Source organism: Numida meleagris, chromosome 6 (assembly GCF_002078875.1).
Source record: "Numida meleagris isolate 19003 breed g44 Domestic line chromosome 6, NumMel1.0, whole genome shotgun sequence".
NCBI classification, from domain to species: Eukaryota; Metazoa; Chordata; class Aves; order Galliformes; family Numididae; genus Numida; species Numida meleagris.
The window spans coordinates 2,621,521-2,646,422 of record NC_034414.1 but is presented as its reverse complement, the minus strand read 5'-3'; the positions used below and the strand labels follow the sequence as shown (position 1 = coordinate 2,646,422).

The 24,902-nt window shown below is 39.0% G+C and overlaps 1 protein-coding gene across 9 annotated transcripts in view; it reads left to right on the top strand.

The window, feature by feature from the left end:
- The window catches only part of LOC110401422 (leucine zipper protein 2-like), a 188,762-nt gene that overhangs the window by 123,017 nt on the left and 40,843 nt on the right, over positions 1-24,902 (top strand). For all 9 annotated transcript variants that reach the window (XR_002440373.1, XR_002440372.1, XM_021402540.1 and 6 more), the window contains one exon: positions 1,919-1,981. Coding sequence is in view for 7 of the 9 variants with exons in the window: in XM_021402540.1 (XP_021258215.1) it covers positions 1,919-1,981 (63 nt within the window). In the remaining 2 variants the exon portion in view is untranslated. The remainder of the gene's footprint in view (positions 1-1,918; positions 1,982-24,902) is intronic.

Genomic DNA, 24,902 nt, shown 5'->3' with positions numbered 1-24,902 from the left:
GAGTAGAAAGTGGAAAAGAGGTAGAAAATTTTTTAGTTAAATTTTTCATCTCGTGTGCCTGTGTTAGAGGAGAACTCAAAAGCCCATTCGTGTATATTACACTATCAGGATTTAGAGGCTGAAAGCAGGATTTGTACACTTGAAAGGGGTTTGTGCACTGTTCTTCTTTGCTTCTTGACTGTACTTCTCAACTTAAGCAATATTGTAGTCCATTACTATGCCCTGTTGTTGGGTGTGGCTAAAATCATCACGCAAGTTGCTGGTTAAATTAACTATCTCGCCCCAAGCTGATATTTACAAGCTATGTATAGAGAGTGCACAGTCAATAAATTCAGTACCATATCTTTTATCAGTATTTCATATGTATCCAGATTTAGAACTGATATGCTTTGAAGGAGCATTAACATTCTCTTGAGAGAATTAGGACTAAGAAAAATAAAATTCTTCAACAGAGAAGAATATTTTTTTTCATCAATATCTATTGGTAGCTTGCAAGTCTTTTGAACAGCAAAAAGTATTCCATCTGAATATTTATTTTCTTATTATTCTTCTTTCAGTTAATCCAGAACTCATACTTTGATTACGACCTTTTTTTGTCATTTACATGGCAAAAAAAGCTTGATATTTGTTATACGATGTTTGTAGGCTCACTTTGGCTATTTCTGAATGGGATCTCTAGGAAAGTACTGAGCATATTCATCTTCTGTTATCTATATCTAGATAATATATAGATATCTATGTATCTGTACATAGTTGGTCTTTCACCAAATCATTAGAAAAAACTTGGGAAGTTCTGTTACGTGTGTCAGTCAGTAGTATTCTCATGTGCCCCATACCGACTTTTTGTTCTTAGATGATAATGGTGTTCTCTGTCTTCTCTTTTGATATTAAGAGCAATGTCAAGCCCAGTAATGGTTTCTAAATTGCTGGCATCTACCTTACTTGTACGTAGACATGATTCTAAGAACAGCATATCATGCAGATTCACTGTCATTTTTGATCCCCATGGCATTCAAATCATTATGCTCTAGGTCGGTATGTTCACAGTCTCTTTTTTGCTCATTGGTTTTCTTCTCTCCTTTTCTTATCAAGTCTGCTGCAATGTCAGGTGAACTGTAGTTTGCTGTATTCTACAGGTAGAATTTATATCAAAGGTGGACGCATGGGGTATTGGGTATATAGGAGTGAGAATTCTGTGAGTTGAAGGAGGATCCTTATGGGTACTTGAAGTGGAAGGGATATGTTCATTTAATCCTAGCTGTTATAATTAAAACCTTTCTCCAGTTAAGTTCTTTAGGTCTTTAAGTAGGAAAACTCATTCCTAAAACAAACTTAGATTTGTAAAATATATATTTTAAACTGCTTGATAAACTAAGATTGAGAGTTCGAGCTTCCAAATCTTTGAAATAAGTAAGGACAGAAGAGCAGATTGAGCCACTTCCACATATAAATTACACTGATGGGGACTGTGGATCTGTTCTCATTAGGACCAGTGACTGTTAGAAGCCTGCTACAATGGATGTGGTATTCCTAGAGGGTTAAAAAACAGTAAGCTACAAAATCAGCTAATGTTGTTACAAAAATCCTAAGTTCTCTGAAGATCTCCTTGAACTTGGTTACAAAGAGCACTCTATCTACTAGCACAAAAGTCAAATTATGGTATTATGCATAGTGATTTTCTTCTCTCGATTATAAGTTTCCCAATAAATATCACAGTATCTATTTGTAGGTTAATCAGGAAATAGAAAGTGGTGGTTTATACCGATCTGGTATAACAGTAGTTTCCTAAGATAGGTTATTGTTAGGGATGGTTTATTTTTTTCTATGAAATATCTGAATAAGGTTAAAAGAAAAAAAAGTTTAAGATGGTGTTTAGCTACATTTCAGAAGCTCACTCATATTTTTATTCAACTTGTAGATTAACTTTCTGAAGACAGAAATGGAAAGGAAGAGCAAAATGATCCGGGACCTCCAAAATGAGGTAAGAGGAATACTGAAGTGCATCCGTATCACCTGTGACAGTGATAACAAATGATATTGTGGTAGAGCACACGAATTTGCCTCACTTCTTACATCATCTGCAATCACTGGAATTGTGGAGTTCGAGGATGTATCCCTGCCTATGCCCCATAGTGTATGCTTATATACTGCTTAATTTTTCTAGGCTGTTAACAAACACCTCTGCAACTTATACTGTAAAATTTACTATCAAATTCCTTCTTACATTGCTGTTTAACTTGATTTTTTTTAATTGCTTTTCCTGATCTTTTCCTCTCAGCATGTTTTTCTGAGTTGTTCCCTGTGATGGTCTTAGCTTTAGAGATTCATTCAGGGCTTTGGGAATTCTGATACACTGTATTTGAACACATTCCAGATATGTTTGCTTTTTTCTTTGGCTGTCTGACCGTTCCTTTCAGAATTGTTTACTATCTGTCTTATTATTAACATAGTACTCTTTCATGAAATTGAATTCTGTGTACAAGATTTGCGTGGGTTTTCCTCTTTTGACTCACTAGTACCCTTTAATGTACTTGACTAGCTGTTGTGAATACAGTCTGCCATGAATCACTTCCAAGCTGAGCCCAAGAAAACCCATGGGAAGGAAAAAAACAAAAATTGAGTAGTAGCTGTGTAGCTTCTTTTATTCATTGTCGGACACTAAGTGCAGCTTCAGCCTGACTGTGATCCCTAGGTACTACACTACAAAAAGGTCATGATTTTTCTTTAATAGCTTGTAAAATGCTTGGAGAATGCATAAATGCTCAGGGAAAGTACATAAGTAAGTTGACATTCATAAGATCATAAATGCTTGAGGAGTGTTTTTTGTATATACATCTCTGATATCATGCCACACTGTGATTCTCTGTTTTCAGGGGAGTACTTTGACTACAAAGTAGAGAAGATGCGTGTTTTGTGAGTCACTGAGTGAGCAGTTTCTGGATTTTTGCATATATGCTATTTGGGGCATCTGTGTGGTTGGTGCTTCTCAAAAAGCAAAAAGAAATAACACTGAAAATTGAACTTGGAGGTAAAGTAATGATTCAACTGGAAGTGTTGATTTAGATGGGAAGGAAAATACACCAGGCAAATCAAACAAATTTCCAGTTTTCTCAAGCCTTCAGTGATGTTTTCTCCATTCTAGCTCACCTTGCATCTTCTCTCCCCTCTTCATGTCCTTCTTGCGTATGATTTAACAAGTACACCAATGTTCCTAGAATTATTAAAAAAGAACAGAGTCCAACTTGTATTACTCATCATGTTTGTAGACTATAGCATTAAAGAGGACCTCAAAATACAAAGAAATCAAGAAGTTTAACTCAAGAAAAGAAAAAGGCAACTTTCTTTTCTAGGGAAACAGTTAATGTCTAAATGGATCTACGAAACCTTCCAACACTTTATACAAATGTTTCAGATTAGATATGGGAGTAAAAGGATTAGGCTTTGGAGGAGTATGGTAGTGAAGACGGAATCACAGAACAGTGGGAGTTGGAAGGGACCATCATTGAGTCCAACACAAGTTATCTGTTTTTTGCTTGTTTTTAATTTAATCAAATTACCTTGATTGAAGTATTTTCATTTTTATATTGTCATCCTATAAGATGTTCCAAGAGAGGTAAGAACAGATTTTAGGCACTGTTTATTTTGCACATGCAAAATAATTTCAGGAGGAAGCACAGAGCAATACTTGTGATTAAAGAAATTACCAGCCCCTAGAGTGGCCTGGAAATCAACAGCTCCATCATTCTTATCTTTGCTTAGTCAACGTAATTTGGCTTGGGAGAACTTTGATGTGAGAGAATTGCAACATCCTTCTGTGCATCCACTAGCGTGAGGGAAAGGAGCTGTACCTACCTAATGGCTACTCCCTAAATGTTCAGTTTTCTCGAAATTTCAGTAGTTGTTATTGGAGTTTTCAATATTTTGATCATAAAATGAGCAGAAAGAATGGTGTGATTTTGACAGTACGTTGTTTATCTATGCCCTGCTTCCAATCACTCAATATGCTTTTAATAAATCTGTTTGTAAGAGTGCATATGATGTATATTTAATAGATAGTGTTTCTATATAGTTATAAAAGTTGTATCTTCATACAGATGGATAGAGGCAGAATGTAAATGGAATTTCTTCCACAGCTACTGTTGCCCTTCTTTCAAATATTGCATTTACTTTCTGTTTGTATTGACAAATACTGAATGCAGCAATCTCAGACTCTCTTGCGACTGTAAAAATAATCCCCCATTTAGTACTGTTCTTTCAGCACATGCCCTCCTGCCATTCAACTTGGCAATTCAGAGATGGGAGTAGACAGCAGCTTTCCAACTGAATGTTGCAGCTGCGGTGTAGCATATGAGGAGAGGACAGTGTACAGAAAAGGCAATTTTCAGGCTATTCAAGCCTTTAACAGCAAAAATTGTCAACTCAGACAACAAAAATAATCCCTGGTGTGAAGGGAAAATAAGTGCTGTATATAGTGCACAGTGGCTGTGTCTACAAATTCCTCTTTGTTAGAGGTCTCTACGTGCTTCCTGCAATACCAGAAGCAATCTGTAAGTCTTTTAGCAGATGTGCATGTACATACAATTTCCTTGAGATAAATCAGTTAGGAATTTCTCCCAAAGAATCATAAATTGTATAATTAGCTACATGAGTTACATAGTGAAATGTTATTAGGCTCTGTCACATGGGTGCTATATTTGCCTCACATTAGACTAATGTAAAATATATATGTATTTAAAGATGATATTACTAAGCAATTTTATTACATGTGAATAGAGAAGATATGACTGCTGTTTCTTGTATTATCTGTGGCAAGTTCTTTTATTATATCCCTGTATACCTATATTAAAGTATACTAATCTCTTTACGTATACTATTTACAATGATTCCATGTATTTATTAAATTGGCATAGTGGTTTATGTCAGGCAGTGTATTTCTTGGCTGTTTAAGCTGTGGCAGAACTTAGAAAAACGTGAATTACATAGAAGACAAAGCAGTACAGTCAGTACAAAGTAAACCAGGAGTTGAGAATGAATTTGACTGTAGCTCCCAGTAATATGTGTTCTCTCTGCTAAGAAGTATAGTTTCAAATAACTACCTTGTAAACAATACTTTGCTCTATTCATGTATAAATTGTGGTTATAGCTTTAGTGTCAAATAAATCATCCTGAAGCAGAATTGTCTTTAATCTTTCTGTGCTTACCTGCACTAATAAAAGGTAAAGTCAAGGCAGTTTGAAGTCCCAGCTGATCTGTTGGGAATTTTATTCCCTGCAGGGTGAATTCAATTGGATTGCATTGAATTATGGTGGGGGAAAAAAAAATGAACTCCTGTAGTAAAGCAGAAATACAATTCTAAGGCTTTGAGTCCGCATCCTGACGCCATTCTGTAAAGGAAGATGTTGTTGTTCTTCTCTCTTGGTATTCTGTAGATAAATTTAACTCTTACCTTGTGAATTTTTTAAGTGTAGAAGTCTGTTCCCATGCAGATGGAAGGTGGGTCAAGCCTTGTTTCCTCTTTGGATATTGTGTGAGTTCTTCAGAAGAAAACATCCACAAGAATCAGAGGCAGCAGCGCTGTCAAGGAAAACATAAATAAATTGGAGATGGCTCTTAGTACAGTATCTATATTCTATATATAATAATACGTATGTCTGTCTATGTTTTCGTAGTGATATAATGTAGTAGCTGCAACTACAAAGAATGTTAGGCTAAGCTTTGGTTTTTAAAAGTTCTGTTTTCTGGTCTTTTAGACCCAAAAGTATGGGATGCAGTTTTTCAGTTGCTGGTGAAGGATAATCAGAATTTTAACGTCATGTTAAGGAGTTATAATGGATCTGCTAAGTCTGAACCTCTCTTTCCCAGAGACAACTATATTTTCTATTTCATTCTTTAAGCCTAGATTCAGGAATCTGATTCACAGCCATGAACTTCAAGAAAGTGCAGGAGGCATTCAAATATAAATAGCTAGGTAAAATATATCTTTCATCAATATGAAGATGAAAAATGAAATGTGCACCTATTAGGGCTCTCTTTTCATCCTGTGCGTAGTCACGATGTCTTGGCTACCTGCTTGGAATTTGTCCCATATTGTTTTTATGCTGTCTTTTAAATTAGCTGTAGCACTGAAAGTCATAGCAGTGTTCTTTTTGTAACCTTGCTCAAATCCTTCTGATGTCTTTACTCAGTTTTCCAAGTGCTCTTACTTCTGTTATCCTCCTTCACTAACTCCAGTATACCAAAATGTTTGAATTCTTTATTTTTATTGTGCTTGTCTAGCGTCAAGACTATGCAATAGCATTTTTATCCCTGCAGCTCAGTCTTTTTCAATTGCCGTTTCTGGCAAAATACTATCTGCAGAGAATAGAGTCGTTTCCCATCTGCGCCTTCATTTCTTTTTGTAGGAAATTGGTTTTGGTAATTAGAGCTCCTGGTTACTGATACTGTGTAACATGGTAGCGTTTAAGGTAAGCTTTACTTAAAATGCTGAAGATCACATTGTTTAGTCCTTTGGGATTGGGGAGATGCTGGATTTGTCTGATAATCCATTTCAACTCGTTGTTCAGCATATATGACCGATGTATTTTAAATGAAGGAATTAGTGAAATTATTTCACTTATCCCTGGAGGCTTTCAAGGCAAGTCTGGATCAGGCCCTGGGCAACCCGATCTAGCTGTGGTGTCCCTGTTCGTTGCAGGGGAGCTAGACTAGATGGCCTTCAGAGATCCCTTCCAACTCTAATGATTCTATGATTCGATGATTTCAGAAAGGTGGCAAAACGTGAAGTATTAGAGAGTGTCTTGATTAACACATTTTAAAGCAGCTGTATTCTGCCCTTTGCACAAACAGCTCTCAACGATGTCTGTTGTGGCTTCACCAGGCAATGGGGACAGCATTGAATCCTGGTTAAAATCTTTGGCTCTTGAACTTGTGAAGAGAATTTTGTGAATTCTAGCGTTATCCAGATCACTGCTTTCCTGCACTGCAAATCTCAAAGGCAAGGCCGCTCACAGCCAAGCTCCAGAGAACTTTAAGCATGGGTGGAATTGTATAATCAATGTAAAACTTCCCCTGAAGCTAGTGTAAATCTTGCCGAGCAGGAAAAGAAATGTCCTGATCTAATTTATTCATGTTATGCAGACAAGTGGAAAAGTTGGCTTTTAGTGCAATGATGTTAAAGTCACTCTGTGGGAAGATCACTGAAAAGGGAGCAACGATGGTATAAGTCATTAAAAAAAAAAAAAGATAAAAAATGATACTTGAAAAAATTAATACCAGACTATTTTTTGTCGGTGAAAACACCGTGCAATGCTGAAGAGCATAATAATTTTTAAGTGTATATGTGGCATTAAAATACGCTTGGGTTATTTCTTTAGAATGTTGCTTAAGAAAGTTACATAGCACCTGGAATGCAATAATCTTGTCCCAGGATGAGGGTGTTCCAGAGGGTAAAAAGCTCTGACTACGGCATGAGTTGGCAGGAATGTCTCCCTCACAGTTATAAGTACATTTGCATGTAAGTCAGTAGGAAGCAAGAGAAAAAAAGGCAGAAGAAACCCAAACTAATAAAGTTTTGGTGCGATATACAAAAACTCCTTTGATTTGAAGGGAGAATCACAGAACCACAGAATCGCGGGGGTTGGCAGGGACCTCAAGAGATGATCACGTCCAACCCCCTGCTAAAGCAGGTTCCCTACAGCGGATTGCACAGATAGGCATTGAGACAGGTCTTGAATATCTCCATAGAAGGAGACTCCACAGCCTCTCTGGGCAGCCTGTTCCAGTGCTCCATCACCCTTACTGTAAAGAAGTTCTTTTGCATCTTAGTACAGAATTTCCTGCGTTCCAAGTTTTAGGCTATTACTCCTTATCACAACACACCACCAAGAAGAGCCTGGCCTCATCCATTTGCCTCCCACCTCCCTTTAGAAAAACATTTATGAATATTTATCAGATCCCCAGGCCTAGGGTTTAGTGTTTGCATTTTCTTTACAGTCATGCTGTTGAATACAGATGAGCTTATTTGCTGAATTTACTGAGAGCAGAAAGTGACTTTGAAAAACAATTTCTGTTAATTCAGAGGTTTAAATTAATCTGGACTGCTCTTGTTTTGCAGCTTTTAATCTTAATCAATATCAAGTGTGGTTGGAAAATTTTAGCTTTTTGCTGTGAGATATTTTTAAACGGATGTTTGATAGCTTGTGACGTGATAAAGATTGTAGTCCTCTCCTGAGACTCGTTATCCTCTGGTCTTAATTTGATCAAACTAAATGCAGTATTTGGGCTGATAATTCCAATTATATATTGATATTGAAGGAATGTGAAATGATAAAAATAACAAAATACTTGATTTTAATTCACGGTAGGACTATTCTAGAAAAAACTTTCAAATAAAATTCCTAACTTGTCATTCACGTCACATTACCTGAGTGAACGTGTCTGTTGAGTTTCCCAGTCTCTGCAAAGCCCTACAAGTTGTTCTGCTGTAGTGCAACTCCACCTTGTCATTCTGAAAGAAGGAGAATTATAGGAAACTGTCTTTTTCTGGGCAGAAGAATCAGTTCTCATCTGCTCTGCATCTCAGCCTGAAACCATGGAATAGTTGCAAATGCAGACATTTCTGCCTCTGCAAATGAAACTAAAATTCAATGCTTTTAAGAAAGCTGTTGAAGGCTTGGTCACCTAATGTATGTCTCAGCCTTGTTATGTAACTCCTAGCACAGGACATACAAAGTATTTAGTTGTTTTGCGGGTAGTAATGGTGATAGGAGGTTGGTTGGGCTAGATGATCTCATAGGTCCTTTCCAACTTGGTGATTCTGTGATTCTAAGAAAATACTGAATGTTCAGCTCAGTGGAAACAGAATGCTCTCTAACCTGACTGGCTTATTCCTATACAATTGCTCCAGTAATTTACAGTATGTTATTTCAGTGACAGAAATAGTTCAGCCTCAGTGTCCACTTAAACTCCTGCTGAGTCTTCAAAGCAGAAATTGTGCTAATCTGCAGCAAAACTGGTATTTTTTTTTTTTTATCTAGAAGAATTTAAAGTCATCCAGTTCTGGAATCTTTTCTTACTTCTGAACACTCTTCCACTGTATTTGGGGCTGCAGTTTTATTGGAGGAGGGAATATTAAATAGAAGACTTGAGGTATTTGATGAGTTCTTTGCCTCAGTCCTCACTGGCAGCCAGGATTCTCATATTTCTCACATCTCTGAACCTCTTGGTGGGAACTGGGGGAGCAAATTCTCCCCACTGTAATTGACAGAGAAAGTCTGAGAGTGCCTCATGAGACTAAATGTGTACAAGTCTGTGGGGCCTAAGGGAGCTGGCTAAAGATGTTGCTGAGTGGCACTCCATCGTATTTGAAAAGTCATGGCTGTCAGATGAAGTCCCTGTTGACTAGAAAAAGGGAAACTTTACTCCCATTTATAAGAAAGGGAGGAAGGAGGATGAAGGGGACTGCGGGCCAGTGAGCCTCACGTCTGTGCCTGAAAAGATCCTGGAGCATCCTCCTCGAAGTGATGTTAAGGCATGTGAGGGTTGAGGAGGTGGTCTGCGACAGCCAGCGTGGCTTAAATAAGCCTAGAGCATGCCTGACTAGTCTGGTGGATGATGGAGTGATGGCATTGGTGGACAATGGGAAGGCAACTGATGTCACCTACCTGGACTTGTGCAAAGCCTTTGACATCGTCTCTCACCACATCTCTATCTCTTAGTTGGAGGGATATGGATTTCCTCAGGTGTCTGTCTTGGGACTGGTGCTCTTCAACATCTTTATCAATAACAAAGATGATGGGATCGAGTGTACTCTTAGCATGTTAACTGATGACAAGTGGTGCAGTTGATACGACAGAAGGAAGGGATGCCATCCAGAGGGACCCTGATAAACTTGAAAGGTGGGCCCTTGTGAACATAGTGAGGTTCAACAGTGCTAAGTGCAAGGTTTTGCACGTGAGTAGAGTTAATCCCATATATGTATACAGACTGGAAGAAGAACTCTTTGAGAGTAGCTCTGCTGTGAAGGACTTAAGGGTCCTGGTAGATGAAAAACTTTACGTGAACCAGCAGTGTGCATTTGCACCCCAGAACACCAACAGTTTCCTGGGCTGCATCAGAAGAGGGGTGGCCGGCAGGGAGAGGGAGGTGATTGTTCCCCTCTACACTGCCCTCATGAGGCCCCATCTGCAGTACTGCATCCAAGTTTGGGGCCCCCAATATAAGAAGGATGCGGAGATGTTGGAGTGGGTCCAGAGTAAGGCCATAAAAGTGACCAAAGGGCTGGAACACCTCTCCTATGCAGATAGGCTGAAGGAGCTTAGCTTGTTCAGTCTGGAGAAGAGAAGGCTGCAGGGAGACCTCATTGCACGCTTCCAGTTTTTGAAGGGGGATGATAAACAGAAGGGAAATAATCTTTTTACACTGGTAGACAGTGATAGGACAAAGAGGAATGGTTTTAAAATAAAAGAGGAGAGATTTAGATTAGATGTCAGGGGGAAGTTTTTCACTGAGAGCATGGTGAGGTGCTGCCCGGAGAGGTTGTGGATTCCCCATCCCTGGGGGTGTTTAAGGCCAGGTTCACTGGCGCCCTAGGTCAATCTGATCTAGTACTTGATGTAGCGATGGGTAGCCCTGCCTGCAGCACAGGGGTTGGATCCTGATGATCCTTGAGATCTCTTCCAATCCAAGCCATTCCATGATTTGGCAGTAATTTTAAGCATAATAACTCAAATGCGTTACGTTGATTTTATTTAGGTGTCAATTAAGTCTTGATCTTAATCTTATTTATAACTATGATTTTAAAGTAGCTTTCATTAAACTCCCTTAAAATGGCTTTACTCTATCTGTTGTAATAGTTGTGCCCATTTATCATTAAGATTTCCTATGCAATGTATCTTCAATTCTGCAGAATTCAATTCCACAATTTTTGTAAGTGAAAATATTTTAAACAACAGCCAGTAATTATTGGATTATTAACTTCTTGAAATGATCTAGGTCTTTATTTATGCCATGCAAAATGTGGAAATGCCTGTTAAGCAAAATCAAAAGTATTTAAATCAAGTGGGTGATGCTAATATTATTCTGTAAGATCATGTCTTCTCTCATCTCAGTATTCCTTTATGTGTAAGGATGTCTAAGTAGTGTTTTGTTCTATAAATACTTGAGCTCATGTAAGGCTTGTATAGATATTTAAAAAGAAAAAGAAAAAACAAGAACAAATGAACAGCAACAATAAGAAAAGCCCTGATTGATTACAGTAGTTCATCAGCCAACCTGTATAGTCCTTTAATGTTGTTTGGTAGACACAGAGGACGATGAACCTGATTACGTTTCTGAGCTTATTCCCCTGTATCTTCTGTATTAAATGCAATGCTTGCTATGCTGCAGATGCCTCAATTTCTCTGCATTATAGAGTCAGAAAGGAAAATATATTTGAGCAGGCTTCTTTTCCCAATTTCCCAGTAGTATAATTTGTGCTTTTAAAAATGTTCTCATGCTGTGCATTTGTGCGTTACAATAATGAGCTTCAGTGCATTTGTTTTGGCCAATGCTAAGCACTTTGCATTTAAACGTTGAGTTTTATGGTGCTGAACTTCGAGTCTGAGGAGGAAAGATGTGTGGATCCAAAGCCTCATAATTATGATGTTCTCCATTATTTGCCAAAACTGGGCCTAAGAAGATAAAGGAAATACTAACAACTAGGAATGAAATCCATATCCTGCACCACTTAACTGAATGCTGATCATTTGGGGGTAAAAACTTTAATACACTCTTCCATCCTATAGTGATACCAGTATAGGACACCACTGTCCTTTAGTGAGGTAGCAGAGTCACCATCCCTGCAGGTGTTCCAGAGCCATGGAGATGTAACAGTGAGGGACATGCTCAGTAGGCATGGTGGGGGTGGGTTGGGTTGGACCTGCTGATCTTAGTGGTCTTTTCCAGTCCTGCTGACTCCATGATTCATTCTGTCATGCTGAAGCAGGATGGGCATTCACTAGGGTACTGATGGAGAGATAACTTATGAAAATCCATTGTTTCTGTGCTTTTAGAGTGCTGTCACTTGAATTTCACAAGAAGATAAAATTTGGCATGTCATTTCAATGTGACAAGCACGTAGTTTTGAGCAAAAAAAAAACCAAACATGCAAATGAAATGATTTGGGAAAGGACCAGTCCAACCCAGAACTGCTGAGATGAGTATAAGGAGCAGTTCAAAGCTTTTCATAAGCTGCTTCTGCAAAATCCCCCTATCTGTTAAGCATACCTCCTTGGTATTCTCTACAGTCCTTCCTCTGTTTATTTATTTCTTTATTTTTAAGCTTTATGCTGCTCCTTTAAGCGTAATTTTGACAACACATTAGAATTACCTCACTGAATTGGCTTGTCTGACCACAGCTAGTTAAGTCTTTTCTGGGCTGGAGGGTGACTGTTTTTCTGTAGTTGCAAAAGGAAAAATAGAATTTCTTGAGCTTTCTGCCACTGCAACCAGCAAAAGCAGATCTAGTTGGATGCCCCAAATATGCAGATGTTTGCTCAGGTGAAAAAGACTTTGTACATCATTTTCTCTTGATGCAGATTCCCAGTGACTGTTGCCAACTCCTGTTTTTATCATTTGGGAATATCTCCAAGTGATTTACATTTGAAAGAGCCAAATGTGTGTGTGCAGTTTGTAGTGTTTGAATGGCATTGCTTCCTCCTCCTTATATTCTCTGCACAGTATTTTCTGTGTGAAAAATCATTAGTTCAGTAGTGCTTGGTGTGCTAAGATTTCGTGGTTCATGTATTATAAAATAATTCCCAATTTTTACAGTGGTTTAAGCTCAATAAGTGATGTAAAAATTACTCTGTAACTCAAAATTAATCATTTATATAATTAAATGTCCCACATTGTTTTCCTCTGGAAAATGTTTGGTTTCCCATTAGTCATTCTGGCCTTTTAAATATAATGAGAAATGGTTCTGCCATTAATAAAAGGAACAAAATTAAAACTTAGCTTTATCCTGACCTTTGGAGCCGTATTCTGTTATTGTTAGTGGTGGCTTACAGTGTGTATTTCTCAATCTAGTTCATGTTTTCATACAAGTTTGATTATGTATGTTCTGTTTTGTTCAGTTGGCTTTGAAATAGTTTTTCATGCTGTAACTCTTACCTGCAGATGTGACTAGAGAGGCCAGACAGCATGCTCTGTGCTGGAATGGGAAGTACTGTTGGTCTTTGCAACTTTGTGTGCAAGACCATATTTCTAGAGGTAATTCAAGATGATTTGCTTAAAGGAAAATGACTTTTACTGTTTGGGAGGTAGTTGAGATGGAGAAGCATGTCTTAGATAAAGCTTAAGGTTGAGGGAACTGGGCTTGTTTAGCTTGGAGAAGAGAAGGCTCCGGGGAGATCTCATTGTGGCCTTCCAATACTTGAAGGGAGCGTATCAACAGGAGGGGGAACGATTGTTTATGAGGGTGGATAGCAAAAGGACAAGGGGGAATGGTTTTAAACTGAGACAGGGGAGATTTAGATTAGATATCAGGAGGAAGTTTTTCACTCAGAGGGTGGTGATGCACTGGAACAGGTTGCCCAAGGAGGTTGTGGATGCCCCGTTCCTGGAGGCATTCAAGGCCAGGCTGGACGTGGCTCTGGGCAGTCTGGTCTAGTGGTTGGTGACCCTGCATTCGGCAGGGGGGTTGAAACTCGATGATCTTTGAGGTCCTGTTCAACCCGGTCCTGTTCAACCCAGGCCATCCTATGATTCTATGATTAAGCCTTTTGTTTTGTGTAAATCTAACAAAGTTCTTAAGGCACATGCATTTATTGATTTTATGGCTGATGAGAGTGTAAATAAGTGTAAATGCTTTGCTTCTTAATTATTTTTTAATTTATTTTAAATCTCAGGAAGTGGGCTTTGTTTTGTTACAAATACCAGCTACAAACACCAGCTTTGAACAAATGCTGTTAATAAGCCACTAGTCCAATCTGCAGCACTATAGCTCTTCTGCTTTCAAGCCTCAGCAGAGATGATTCAGCCAGCTCAAGCCCCAGCAGAAATTAGTGAAGTATTTGGACAATTAGATTCAGTTCGATCTGTCGAGCTTTGCATCAGGCTCCCTAAAATACATGAGTGTTTCCTGATTCTCTAACCTGATAAAGCCATAATACCAGAGTTACCTCTGAGATGGATGCATGTGCTGCAGCTTGGATGGAAGTGGCTCAGCTGGCGGTTCCTCCTCACTGGCCTTATTCACACTGCTGATTGTTTTGTGCCTTACCTTACCCTTCCCTTACTTGCCAAATACGTTATTGCTCTGGTCAATCAGTTATGCCAAAAAACAATCAGTAGTGCCACGTCTGAAACAGAGTAAAATTAAGATTATCAATTGAATATAATTGTTAAATATGGTACATATAACAATTGAGAATAATGCCACATACCTGCACGCATCATGATCATGCTGTCAGTTTTAGAACTCCAAAATGTGACAGCCTGTTCACTTAAGTAAAATAATGCTTGTGGCCAAAAGAACTTCGTCTAAGGACTATGGCTGATAATTAGGATTTATAATTATGGACAATTTAAGAGTGAGTATCCCCTTTGTTTTCATGAATTGTTGGCATTCCCAGTAACATGAATGGCATGATGAACCTGGTATGCATTATTCTTAGATCACCAGACAAACTAATTATTGCCCCCACCTTTCGATCGTAGCTTTATTTTGTATTATGCATGGCTTTTTCACCAAACACCCTGTTCTTGTGTCCTTGAAGCAGATAGCCAGCACTCATTATAGACAAACTAATGAAACCAAACCACAAAAAGCCTTCCTCCAACATCAAGACCACATCATTGAAGAAGAGAAGACAGTTATTGGTTGTAGGTGATTCCTCCCTACAGGGAACTGAACATCCAATAGGCCGAGCAGACCTTCTTCTTAGAGAAGGCTGCTGTCTTCCTGGGGCTCGGGTGAGGGATGTCACCAGGAAGCTACCTAGCGTGGTACAGCCAACAGACCACAACCCCTTACTACCTTTCCATATAGGGAGAGATGAAGCAGCTACATGTGGGTCCAGGGCTATCAAAAGGGATTTCAGGGCCTTGGGTTTACTGCTAAAGGAATTGAAAGCACAGATCATCTTTTCTTCTCTGCCTCCTGTATTGGGTAAGGACATTAAAACCAATCAAACAATGAAAGGATCGTGTCTTAAAATACCTGGCTTTGTGCCTGGTGCCGACACCAGAACCTTGGGTTTTTCAACAACCAAATGGCCTACATGGTACCTGGTTTATGGGTACCAGATGGGGTTTGCTTCTCTCAAAGGGGGAGGAAGGTCCTTGGGGAAAAGCTTGTGGGGCTTGTTGGGAGGGTTTTAAACTATATCTGAAGTGGGATGTTGGGGATAGTGAGCCTTCCCATGATAAGGAGTGGGATGGCATAGCTAGGTAGAGGGGTCAGGGGGCTGGCAGGGGTCTTGAAGGACCTACTGCCCTGAGAGGTGCTGGCAACACAGCACGTACAAAATCCTTTGATGATGAGGCAGTGGCTGCTATGGCAAAAGGAGAAGGCAACAGGGAAAAATCAAGAGAAATATTTAAAAGGAATTAAGGAGTTATCCTTTATGGAAGTAACAAGGCCAGCAGCCCAGCTGAAGTGTCTCTACACCAATGCACACAGCTTGGTAAACAAACAGGAGGAGCTGGAAGCTACTGTGCTACTAGAAAACCATGATATAGCTGCCATCATTGAAATGTGGTGGGATGATTCCCATCACTGGAGTGTGGCTATTGACAGCTACAAGCTGTTCAGAAGGGACAGACAAGGAAGGAGGAGTGGAGGTGTTGCTATCTACATCAGGAAAGGAATAGGAAGAGAAGACCTATCCCTGAAGAATAGTCACATACTCATGCATTCCTGAAAGGACAGGATATCTGGCAGAGTCTCTTCTGATTTTCCAGTTGTTAGTAGATCAGGATAGGTTTGTCTTCATTTTATTTGAGGATTTTAGTCCCAAAAAGATGATGTTTTTAAAGCATTTGTGATACTGCTTCAAGTGTATAATTCTTCTTTATTTGTTCTTCTCCGTTAGTATGTAGTGTTTTCCCTCTTAGCTCTGAATCACGAAGGAATCCAGAGTAAGTGCAACTCTGTATTAACTCTGATGCAATTCCACGTATCAATTATCACATCCAGCAAAACATTTTTATTATGATAATCTGACACAGGAATCAAGCGTAAACACTCCTAATGTACAGTGCTCTGAATATCTTAGTCACGTTGAAGTTGGGGTGGGAGAAGGAGAGAGCTATCTCCTTCTTACTGTGCAGATTTTATTCCACACTTTTGCATGAATGTGTTAGTTGAAATGATATCAAAATAATAGCTATTAAGCATTTATGCCTATTGTAGCGATCAGAAGGAACAACACAATGAAAAAGGCATTGCAAAAGAGATGGAAGCACCAGCACAATAGCAAGGTGCTACAAAGGAAGGGGAATAGATCACTCACCAACATCAGACAATTCTGGGTTTGGAGGAAAAAGCTTCCACCAAGGAGGGATCTCCAGAAAAAGATCCTTCCTCAGTGGCAGACAGCCCTTAAATGAGGCCTAAGAGTGCCTTCACCTGTGCTCCCAGGGCTGACTGGGTCTTTCCTCCAGGTGCTCAATCAGTGGTTCAGGCTGTAACTCAGCAGTTCCCATACACCTATATTCTGTCCAACAAAATAACGATCATCATATATCATGGAAGTAAGAAATATCTGTTTCTCTTAAGGCATGTTTCCAGTCTTAAAATACCTTGCAAATATATAGAGAGTGCACTTCCTTAAGCTGCAGAAATCACAGCCAAATACCTTGTGTGAATATCATTTTATCAAACGGTGTGGTTAAATCCTTTTTATCTCATAGTATATTGGCAGCTGAAACTGATTTTCCCTCAATGATTTCAGTAAGGAAAAGAAGTTGTCAGTTTCAAGGTCAAGCCTTTGAAAGCAAGGTCTTTTTTGTTTCTATCTGATGAAGGAATCACTCCTTAGTCTTGCATTGCAGGTACTGGCTGTGGTCAGGAGGTGAGATGCATATTCTGAGCTCTGTTGTTAGATTTAGTGGAAGTAGTCTGAAGCTTTATTATGGAACTTGTTTGGAACTAACGGTAAGATTGAGCATAAAACAGCATATTGTGCACATGGATAATTGAAGCGTTCAGGGAGTTGTCCTTTCTTATGTACTTCAGAAATGTGTTGGTCTGTGTGATTTAACCACACGACTTCTATTTTTAAATTACGTATTGTCTGAGGTAACTTACCAACAAGTTCCCTTTGACAGTGGCTCAATGTCACTACTGAATCAAGTCTTCAACATGGGAAAAATGCAAGAATTTGTCTACAAAGGGAGAGGTGTTTTGTGGGAATAATGCCGAAGACCTTTGTCTTCTTGTTCCCCGTATGTCAGAAAGATTCCTTTTAAAAATGGTTGTTGTCCCAAGAAAATGTTGGTTTTACAACACAAAATTGTTACCCTTTTAGGACGCAACCCCAAATCCTGCTGACGCTGTCCCTTAAATTTGAGATATTCACTCAGCTCCCTCCCTATGGCAGTGCTAGTGAAAAGGAGATATTCATAATGATACAAATTCATTCGTAGATGCCCATTCCAAGTGTTCTCAGAGAAAGGATGTACTGTGACCTCTTGACTTCTTAAGCTCTCTTATAAGTACTAAGAAATATTGTCCTCAACTTTGTTTTCTTTCTTGCACTTGTCATGATAATCTTTAATTTCCTGAAGTCAAAATTTCACTGAAATTGTGGGTTTTTTTCCACTTTTTTTCTGCAAATGTTTGTTTTATAGGTATATGTGATTTGCTCCTAGAAACCAATGAAGTTAAGCGGTTCAATTTAAGTTCAAATTAAGTATATTTGTTTCCTCCTCGTTTGCAAAGAAGTGCAATCCTTGTATTAAGATGTATCTTCACATGATGGTTCCTGAAGGAATAGTGTTGATGACTCTCAAAATATCACTCCCGTCCTCTGAATTAGATCCTACTCCTGACTACTTTCCACTCACTGAATGAATTTTAGGAAATATTTAGTGATTAATGGAGCTTTGACTAGAGTTCTGTTTCAGTGGAGTAAGAATACCTCTATCTATCTATGCAAACTGTCCTATGCCTACATTTTCATTATGAAGTGAGCTGTTTACTGACCAACTCCACACTGCTTACAGGGAGCACAGGTACGCTACTTATGCAACCTGGCCTCTTGAATGCTAGAGAGATCTCATGCCGATTGGAAGCGTAGGTTCTGCTTGCGTTGCACCTGATGTGCCTGGTGGGTGGTTGCATCTCTCATGTTTTGAAGGCACAAGAATGTGGAGAGTTGGACTGGTATTTTTCCCCACAGAATGGTAGAGTCATTGTCCATGGAAGTGTTGTGGAGCTGTGGCATTGTGTGGCGTGGTTAGTGGACATGGTGGGGTGGGTTGGGGTTGGACTTGATGATCTTGTGAAAATCACGTTGTATTCTTTAACTGGGGATAGACCATATCAGGACAGAGGCAAGAAGTTATTTATCTAGTGTATGTTATCTAGGCTCTTGTATTGAGAGGGCACAGCACGATGGAAATGGTGTTTAATTTGTGAAACAGTTCAGTAGAACTGCCTCAGGGATATCTATTTCCTAACTGAAAGATATTGTGGTAACTTCTCTAAAACAACAGATGCACACGTTGAATATTTTTAGATTCCACTTGCAGACTACCTTTAAAAAATTAAATATATTGGCTAAATGTTCTGTAACAACAAGACTCAGGGCACTGCTACTGAGAATTCACAAGACAGAGCCTATTCATATTAAAGCAAACTTGAGTGTTAGGACTCCACAGAGAGCAGCATACGTGTATTCCTTATTCATCTCCTGCTCTTCTCCACTCATATCTATGAAACTTATGTTTTAAGGCAGATGTTGACAGTTCTGAGATGGAAATGTGCAAGGATCTAAGATGCGCTTAATGCAGCATTTCACCTCCTGCTGCTACAGCAGGTACAGCAGGAAAAAGGAGGCTGTAGGGCTGAATGTGACCCTTCACTGTGACCCTTCACTCTTGTAGTGAGAGAGAGGGCCATGTATTTAGTTTATTTTTGTGGTCAGAATTTTCATTTCTGTCATGTTATCTTTATAGAGCTGTCAGTGGGCTTTTTTTTTTTTTTCGCTTTTCCTCCTGACCTGCAGCTTATAGCAGTGTTAGCTTCTTTTTCACCCTTCTGTTCACAAATATCAAACTGATCCCACAAACCATCCCTGGGGCACTCAGCCAACTTTACCAAAGGGAAAGATCAAAAGAGCTGTCAGGGTTCTGCTGTAGGTAATACCGCATGGCATAGGCAGTCACCCCTCATTTCAGATAGACATTCTGTAAAATGGGATTCTGTGTTCAATGTGCTGCTATGTTTTTAATTAGAACATCTGATGGGTTCCTGGAAGTCTGATCTAGTCACTGGCAACCCTGCCCGTGGCAGGGGGGTTGGAACTGGATGATCTTTGAGGTTCCATCCAGCCGAAGCCATTCTGTGAAATGGCCTTTTCTTTCCCATAACAAAGTCCACTTGAAATGACTGGAAAGGTATAATTGAAAATTATGTCAGTCCAATACATATTTCTCTGAATCATTTTCTTATCATGAACTTATCTTTACTCAGAGATTAGGAAAATAAATGACCCTGGTCTGCTGGAACTCAAAAGCAGAAAACACACTGAATTACAAAAAAATTAGTTGGCCCACTACATTGATTCATTGCTGTAACAGGAGAATGTGCTCTCAGTGATGAGACATTGAGGGAGCTTTTTTTTTCATTTCGCTATTTAAGACATACACAGAAAAGGCTGCATGCACCCGTGCACCAGTATTTGACGCTATGCCATACCCTTATAAACAGCAGTCATTCAGGAACTTCTATTCTGAAAACACTTAGGCTAGGCTTTATGGTTTTTTTTGTTGTTGTTTTCAGTGGTGGTGGGTTTTTTTTTTGTTGTTGTTTTTTGTTTTTTGGGTTTTTTTGTTATTTTTTTTTTGTCTGGAAGTGCATATTTTGCAAACTCTCAGAATATTAAGATTCAGATGTATAATTTAGTGAGTCTAAAATGTCATCAAATTTCAGTTATTTTAGATAAAAGCAAAAAAAAAGGATGAAGGAATGGTGAAGCAAGTTCCTGATAATTAGAGAAATAACAGTGTACCATAAACTTCCTTTTAGAGGAGGGGATCTGTTTGCACATGTATTACCTTTGTGTGAGTGCGTGTATGTGTACATGGAGGTGATTGCAGAGGGGGATGAGATACTTACTGCTCCCACTGGAGACTGTAAAGTCCACCTGACAAAGCAAGAATGGGTATTGTTCCCAGATGTGTGTGTTCATGGAAATCTGGGCTAGCATCATTGTCAAAGGGATTTTAATTTTAAGGATGAACTGGAAATAAGTCTCATCTTAGATGATAGCTGTAGCGAGCATTTAGAGTCATGCAATCAGAAATACAGGCTAAACATTGTTATGCAATAAATGAAAGTGCAGAATTCCTCAGTGTTCAAAATGTGTAATTTTTTAAATCATTTTTATTATGTATCTCCTTCAGTATCTACTCATGATGGCCTCAGGTTGCACCTGGGGAGGTTCAGTTTGGATATTAGGAAGTATTCCTTCTCAGAAAGAGCGGTGATGCACTGGCATAGGCTGCCCAGGGAGGTGGTGGAGTCACCATCTCTGGAGGTGTTCAAGAATGATGGAGATGTGGCACTGAAGGACGTGGTCAGTGGGCATGGCTGTGGCTGGACTTGGGGATCTTAGAGGTCTTTTCCAGCCTTAATGATTCTGTGAGTCTATACTTCTTACACTGATTTGTTCAACATTGTGCTATCGTTGTTACAGAAACTCTTTTATCATACAATCATTAATGTTGGAAAAGATCACTAAGTCCAACCATCACCCCATGCCCACCCCCATACCCACTAACCATGTTCCCAAGTGCCACAATGATGCTGCAAAGCTATGGTTGTAGTCATGACTGTAGTCATGGCTAAGAGAGGTCTGCAGAAAACCTTCATTCTACTGGACACAACACTTCTTGATTACTCAAGAGGAGCCTCTGCTCCTTCCACTAGAACGGTGATTGGTGACAGTAATTCTCCTGTGTGCTTGGGGATTAATGGGAACAACGCACTTCTATGCAGTCATACTTGGTCCCATACCACCCGACACAAAACTCTTGCTAAAAGCTCAGATGGACTATTTTCATATGTTGCTTTTCATGTCCTTGAGTTGAGCGGAAAACCTGGAGGAAAAAAGTAAATGCAGAACTGCAGTGTATAAGGTCAATTCTGAAAACCCTCATACAGTAGAGTACGGGAAACTCAATTTATCTGTCTTAGAAAGATGAAGAGCTGAGTCAACCCTGCTGGGATTAAAGCTCTCACATTGTTTCATGCTATATAAAACATTTTTTCATCATCTTGAAATATAAAGCTAATATCCAAAGCAGAAGTGGGTACCTGTACATTGTGATATCAGATATGTCCAGATATTTGATTTTGGTCGGTTGCTGCCTTCTTATTTTCTCTCTAAAGGGCTCAGTGAGCAGCTTTTGTTTAACAGGAAATGGAAAACAGTTTTCATCTTGGCAGTTGGCCCCGGCACTCTCACTGAATACAGTCCAGGGTATTTTTTTGCTGGAGTGGTTTTGTTGTTGTTGCTTTTGTCAATGGTTTTTATAGGATGTCCATAATAGAAAAAAACGTTGCAGTGATGAGCAGGAGCTTGGCATGATTTGATTTGTGCTATTCATCAAGGAGAGTCAGAGCCAAATATATCTTGTATACATCCAACTATTGCTGTCAGACCTCAGATAAAATGTCTGAAGTGAAGCTGATAATTTTCTGAAAGTGATTTTCTTTGCTTTAACTTGTTCTGTCCCCATGCTTTTGAAGACCAGCAGTCAAAGTAAATTGTCTTGAATTGATGTTGTCTCATTGTGTATAAATTGTATAGTTTGTTTATCTATGGTGGAGATCCTGATGCTATTTCAAAGAGGTAATATAGGTGTTATAAATCACAGAAGATCAGTATCAGAATATTAAACCACTCCTCTGTGTGGCTAGAGGTCAGGATAACTTGTCTCTCAAGAAAAGACATCTGAAAATGTGTGTACTTTCCATAGGTGTTTTAACTTTATCCTTCTGTAGATCAAATATAGCTTATACTAGATAATAGTTGAACATGTACAGATTTAATATGATGATAAATCCCTTTAAAATGGATGCAGATGTAATTTGTGAGGTATAACGATGCCTATAAATAGTGACACTTGCCTCATGAAGTGCTAATTATTTATGTTGAATAAGGAGAGTATACTGTGAGAAACACAATATAAAGCGGTATGATGGTTTTAAAAATATGAGTTGGCAGAAAAGGAAGGAATGAATACCGCAGCTGCAGAAGTGTTTCTGTTGAGTGCTTAGTTTGTGCTTTGCTTTTTAAGTCTCTTTAGTCTTCTGATAGGAAGATGGAAACTGAAAAAGAAACGGGGGACCAAAAAACCTTATCACGCTTTTCAGCCATTATGCATTGATATTGTTGAGTGAAGCTGATGAAGAGAGTTAAAGAGACCTGAATTTTCCTGAGGTGCAAGGTAGTAATATCCTCAAACATGAACAGGAAGGACTGTTGGCGTCATGCTTTAAATCATTTATTTAGGATTCTTAGATGTGAATATTTCTGTTTCTGTTTCTCTTCCCTCCCTCCTCCTTTGGAGAGGTGGTGTGCCCAGTCTGTGTCAGTAGGGTTTGTTACTTTAGTGAAAACATGTACGTGTCTCTTTAGATGTTCAACCATTGTTTCGCATCACTGCTGACGTTTTATTCAGGAGAATAAATGAGAGAAATGAAGGAATTATTTTCCAGAGTTTGGAACAGAGAGATGTGGTTTAGTGATGGGACTGGGTCGGTTGGTGGTTGGACTTGATGATCTTGAAGGACTTTTCCAACTCAGTTGACTCTGATCCTATATGCCCCTCTACCCAGAGAGCAAGGTTGTGTTTTTCCTGGCAGTTCCAAAGGCACGTTGTCAAAGCAGGTGTCCCTACAGCTTCTTCTGTGTACTTTCACATCTGTCTCCTTATGGTGATTTTTAGGCAACCTAATTGTAGAGTTACTTGCAATGTTCATATAAAGAATGTCGGCTTTCATTAAGCTCTATGTCATGTTTTGAGAATAACATCACTGCATAAACAAAATATCTGAATGTTATGTCAATATGAGAGACTGACAGATCTACCCAGGAATAAGGCAGAAAACTGTTTTACGTGGTTCCACCTGTTGTTGAGCATATATGTACATCCACTGTACGGGAAGAAACAACAGGCAGCATGTTTCTGCACCCGGATTTAGGGATGCACTGAAACTGCTGGTGCAAATTTAGGGCTGTAAGCTTTTCGAGTTGTTTAAATACATGAAGCTACCGACTTAGTTGGAATATAATGGTATTCTTTCTGTAAATCTAAAAGCCCATGTCTAATTAAAATCATTACTGTATATCATTTTAAGAGAGGCTGTTAAGAACATGTTCCGAGGTGCTTAATTCCTTCTTTAAATATATCGGTTTTAAAACTTGAAATGTTGAAGGCCTTTTCCATTAAAGTACTTGAAAAGAAGTAAGATGTTTGAAACTTATTTTTTGTTGTTCTTTGAAGGATGTTATTAGGAAAAGAAGAATCATTGTCTTGAATCCTTGTCTAAGACTTCAGTGTGATATCTTGCATCCTGACTTGCAAAGCATTTTTAACATAAAAATCTCTGATTAAATTGATCTGCTTTTTGGATAGCCCCTATGGAACTGTACCTGAGAAGAAGCTTCCTTTTTCAATATTTAATTCAGAATCGTGATGAAATCCTGCTCTGTTGTATTTCACATGATTTTACTAGTGTCCTTCACATTCTGCTATAGAAAACAATCAACATGCTCATGGACATGGTTTAGTGGTGGGTTGTTAGGGTAGCATTGTTAGATTGCGGTTGGACTTGATGATCTTGAAGGTCTTTGCCAGCCTGAGCAATTCTATGATTCTGTGATTCTAACATTAGTCAGCAGACAAAGCTATATTTGGTAGTGTCATGTAATTTGCTAGGTATCAAAAAATCTCTCCAGTGTTTAACAGGAGGTTGTCAGCTCCCTCTGATGAGCTCCTACTTACTATGCTCCTAGTAGCCTTTAAATACTTGCTCTCATTTCTAAAAACATATTAATCAGTGCAGATTAAATCATGAGAGTTTTGCCTGCATTCTAGTAACCCTGATTCCTGTTTTCTTGTTTACAGGCCAGTTATTGAGACGAGATTGATAAATCCTTAGACCTAGCTGAAGCTCCAGAATGGTGTCCAGCTAACCTAAAGTATTTTCATATAATTTTTGCTTTTGAACACTTTCTCTTAACTGTATTCTCCTGTCAGATTACTTTGGCACGGAATGTGTGAATTGTGACCATCATCTACTGCACCATACCACATTTTGAGGTGGTGGGCATTCAGGTCTTCATGTCTTGGGTTACTGCAGGGTCTCTGCAAAAGAGCGCATATAGAAGCTAATTATTAGCCATTGTTGTATTAATAGAAGTATTTCTTATGGTACCTTTCATTTGGAGGAAAAATGAGTAAAAACAAAGATGAGAACTCACCATCAGAACCATTGTCAGACTAGATGGAAACAGGAGACTAATGGACACAGTTTAGCAAAACGAAGAGATTATTTGAATTCCTAGATTAACTAAGTGCAACTTCCTAATGAGGCAGTGCCTTTGGCACATGAGTTTGTCCATTAATCCCAAGAAGTGATGCTGATCTTTTATGTGAAACCAGTTGGATCTGATGTGTGATCACAG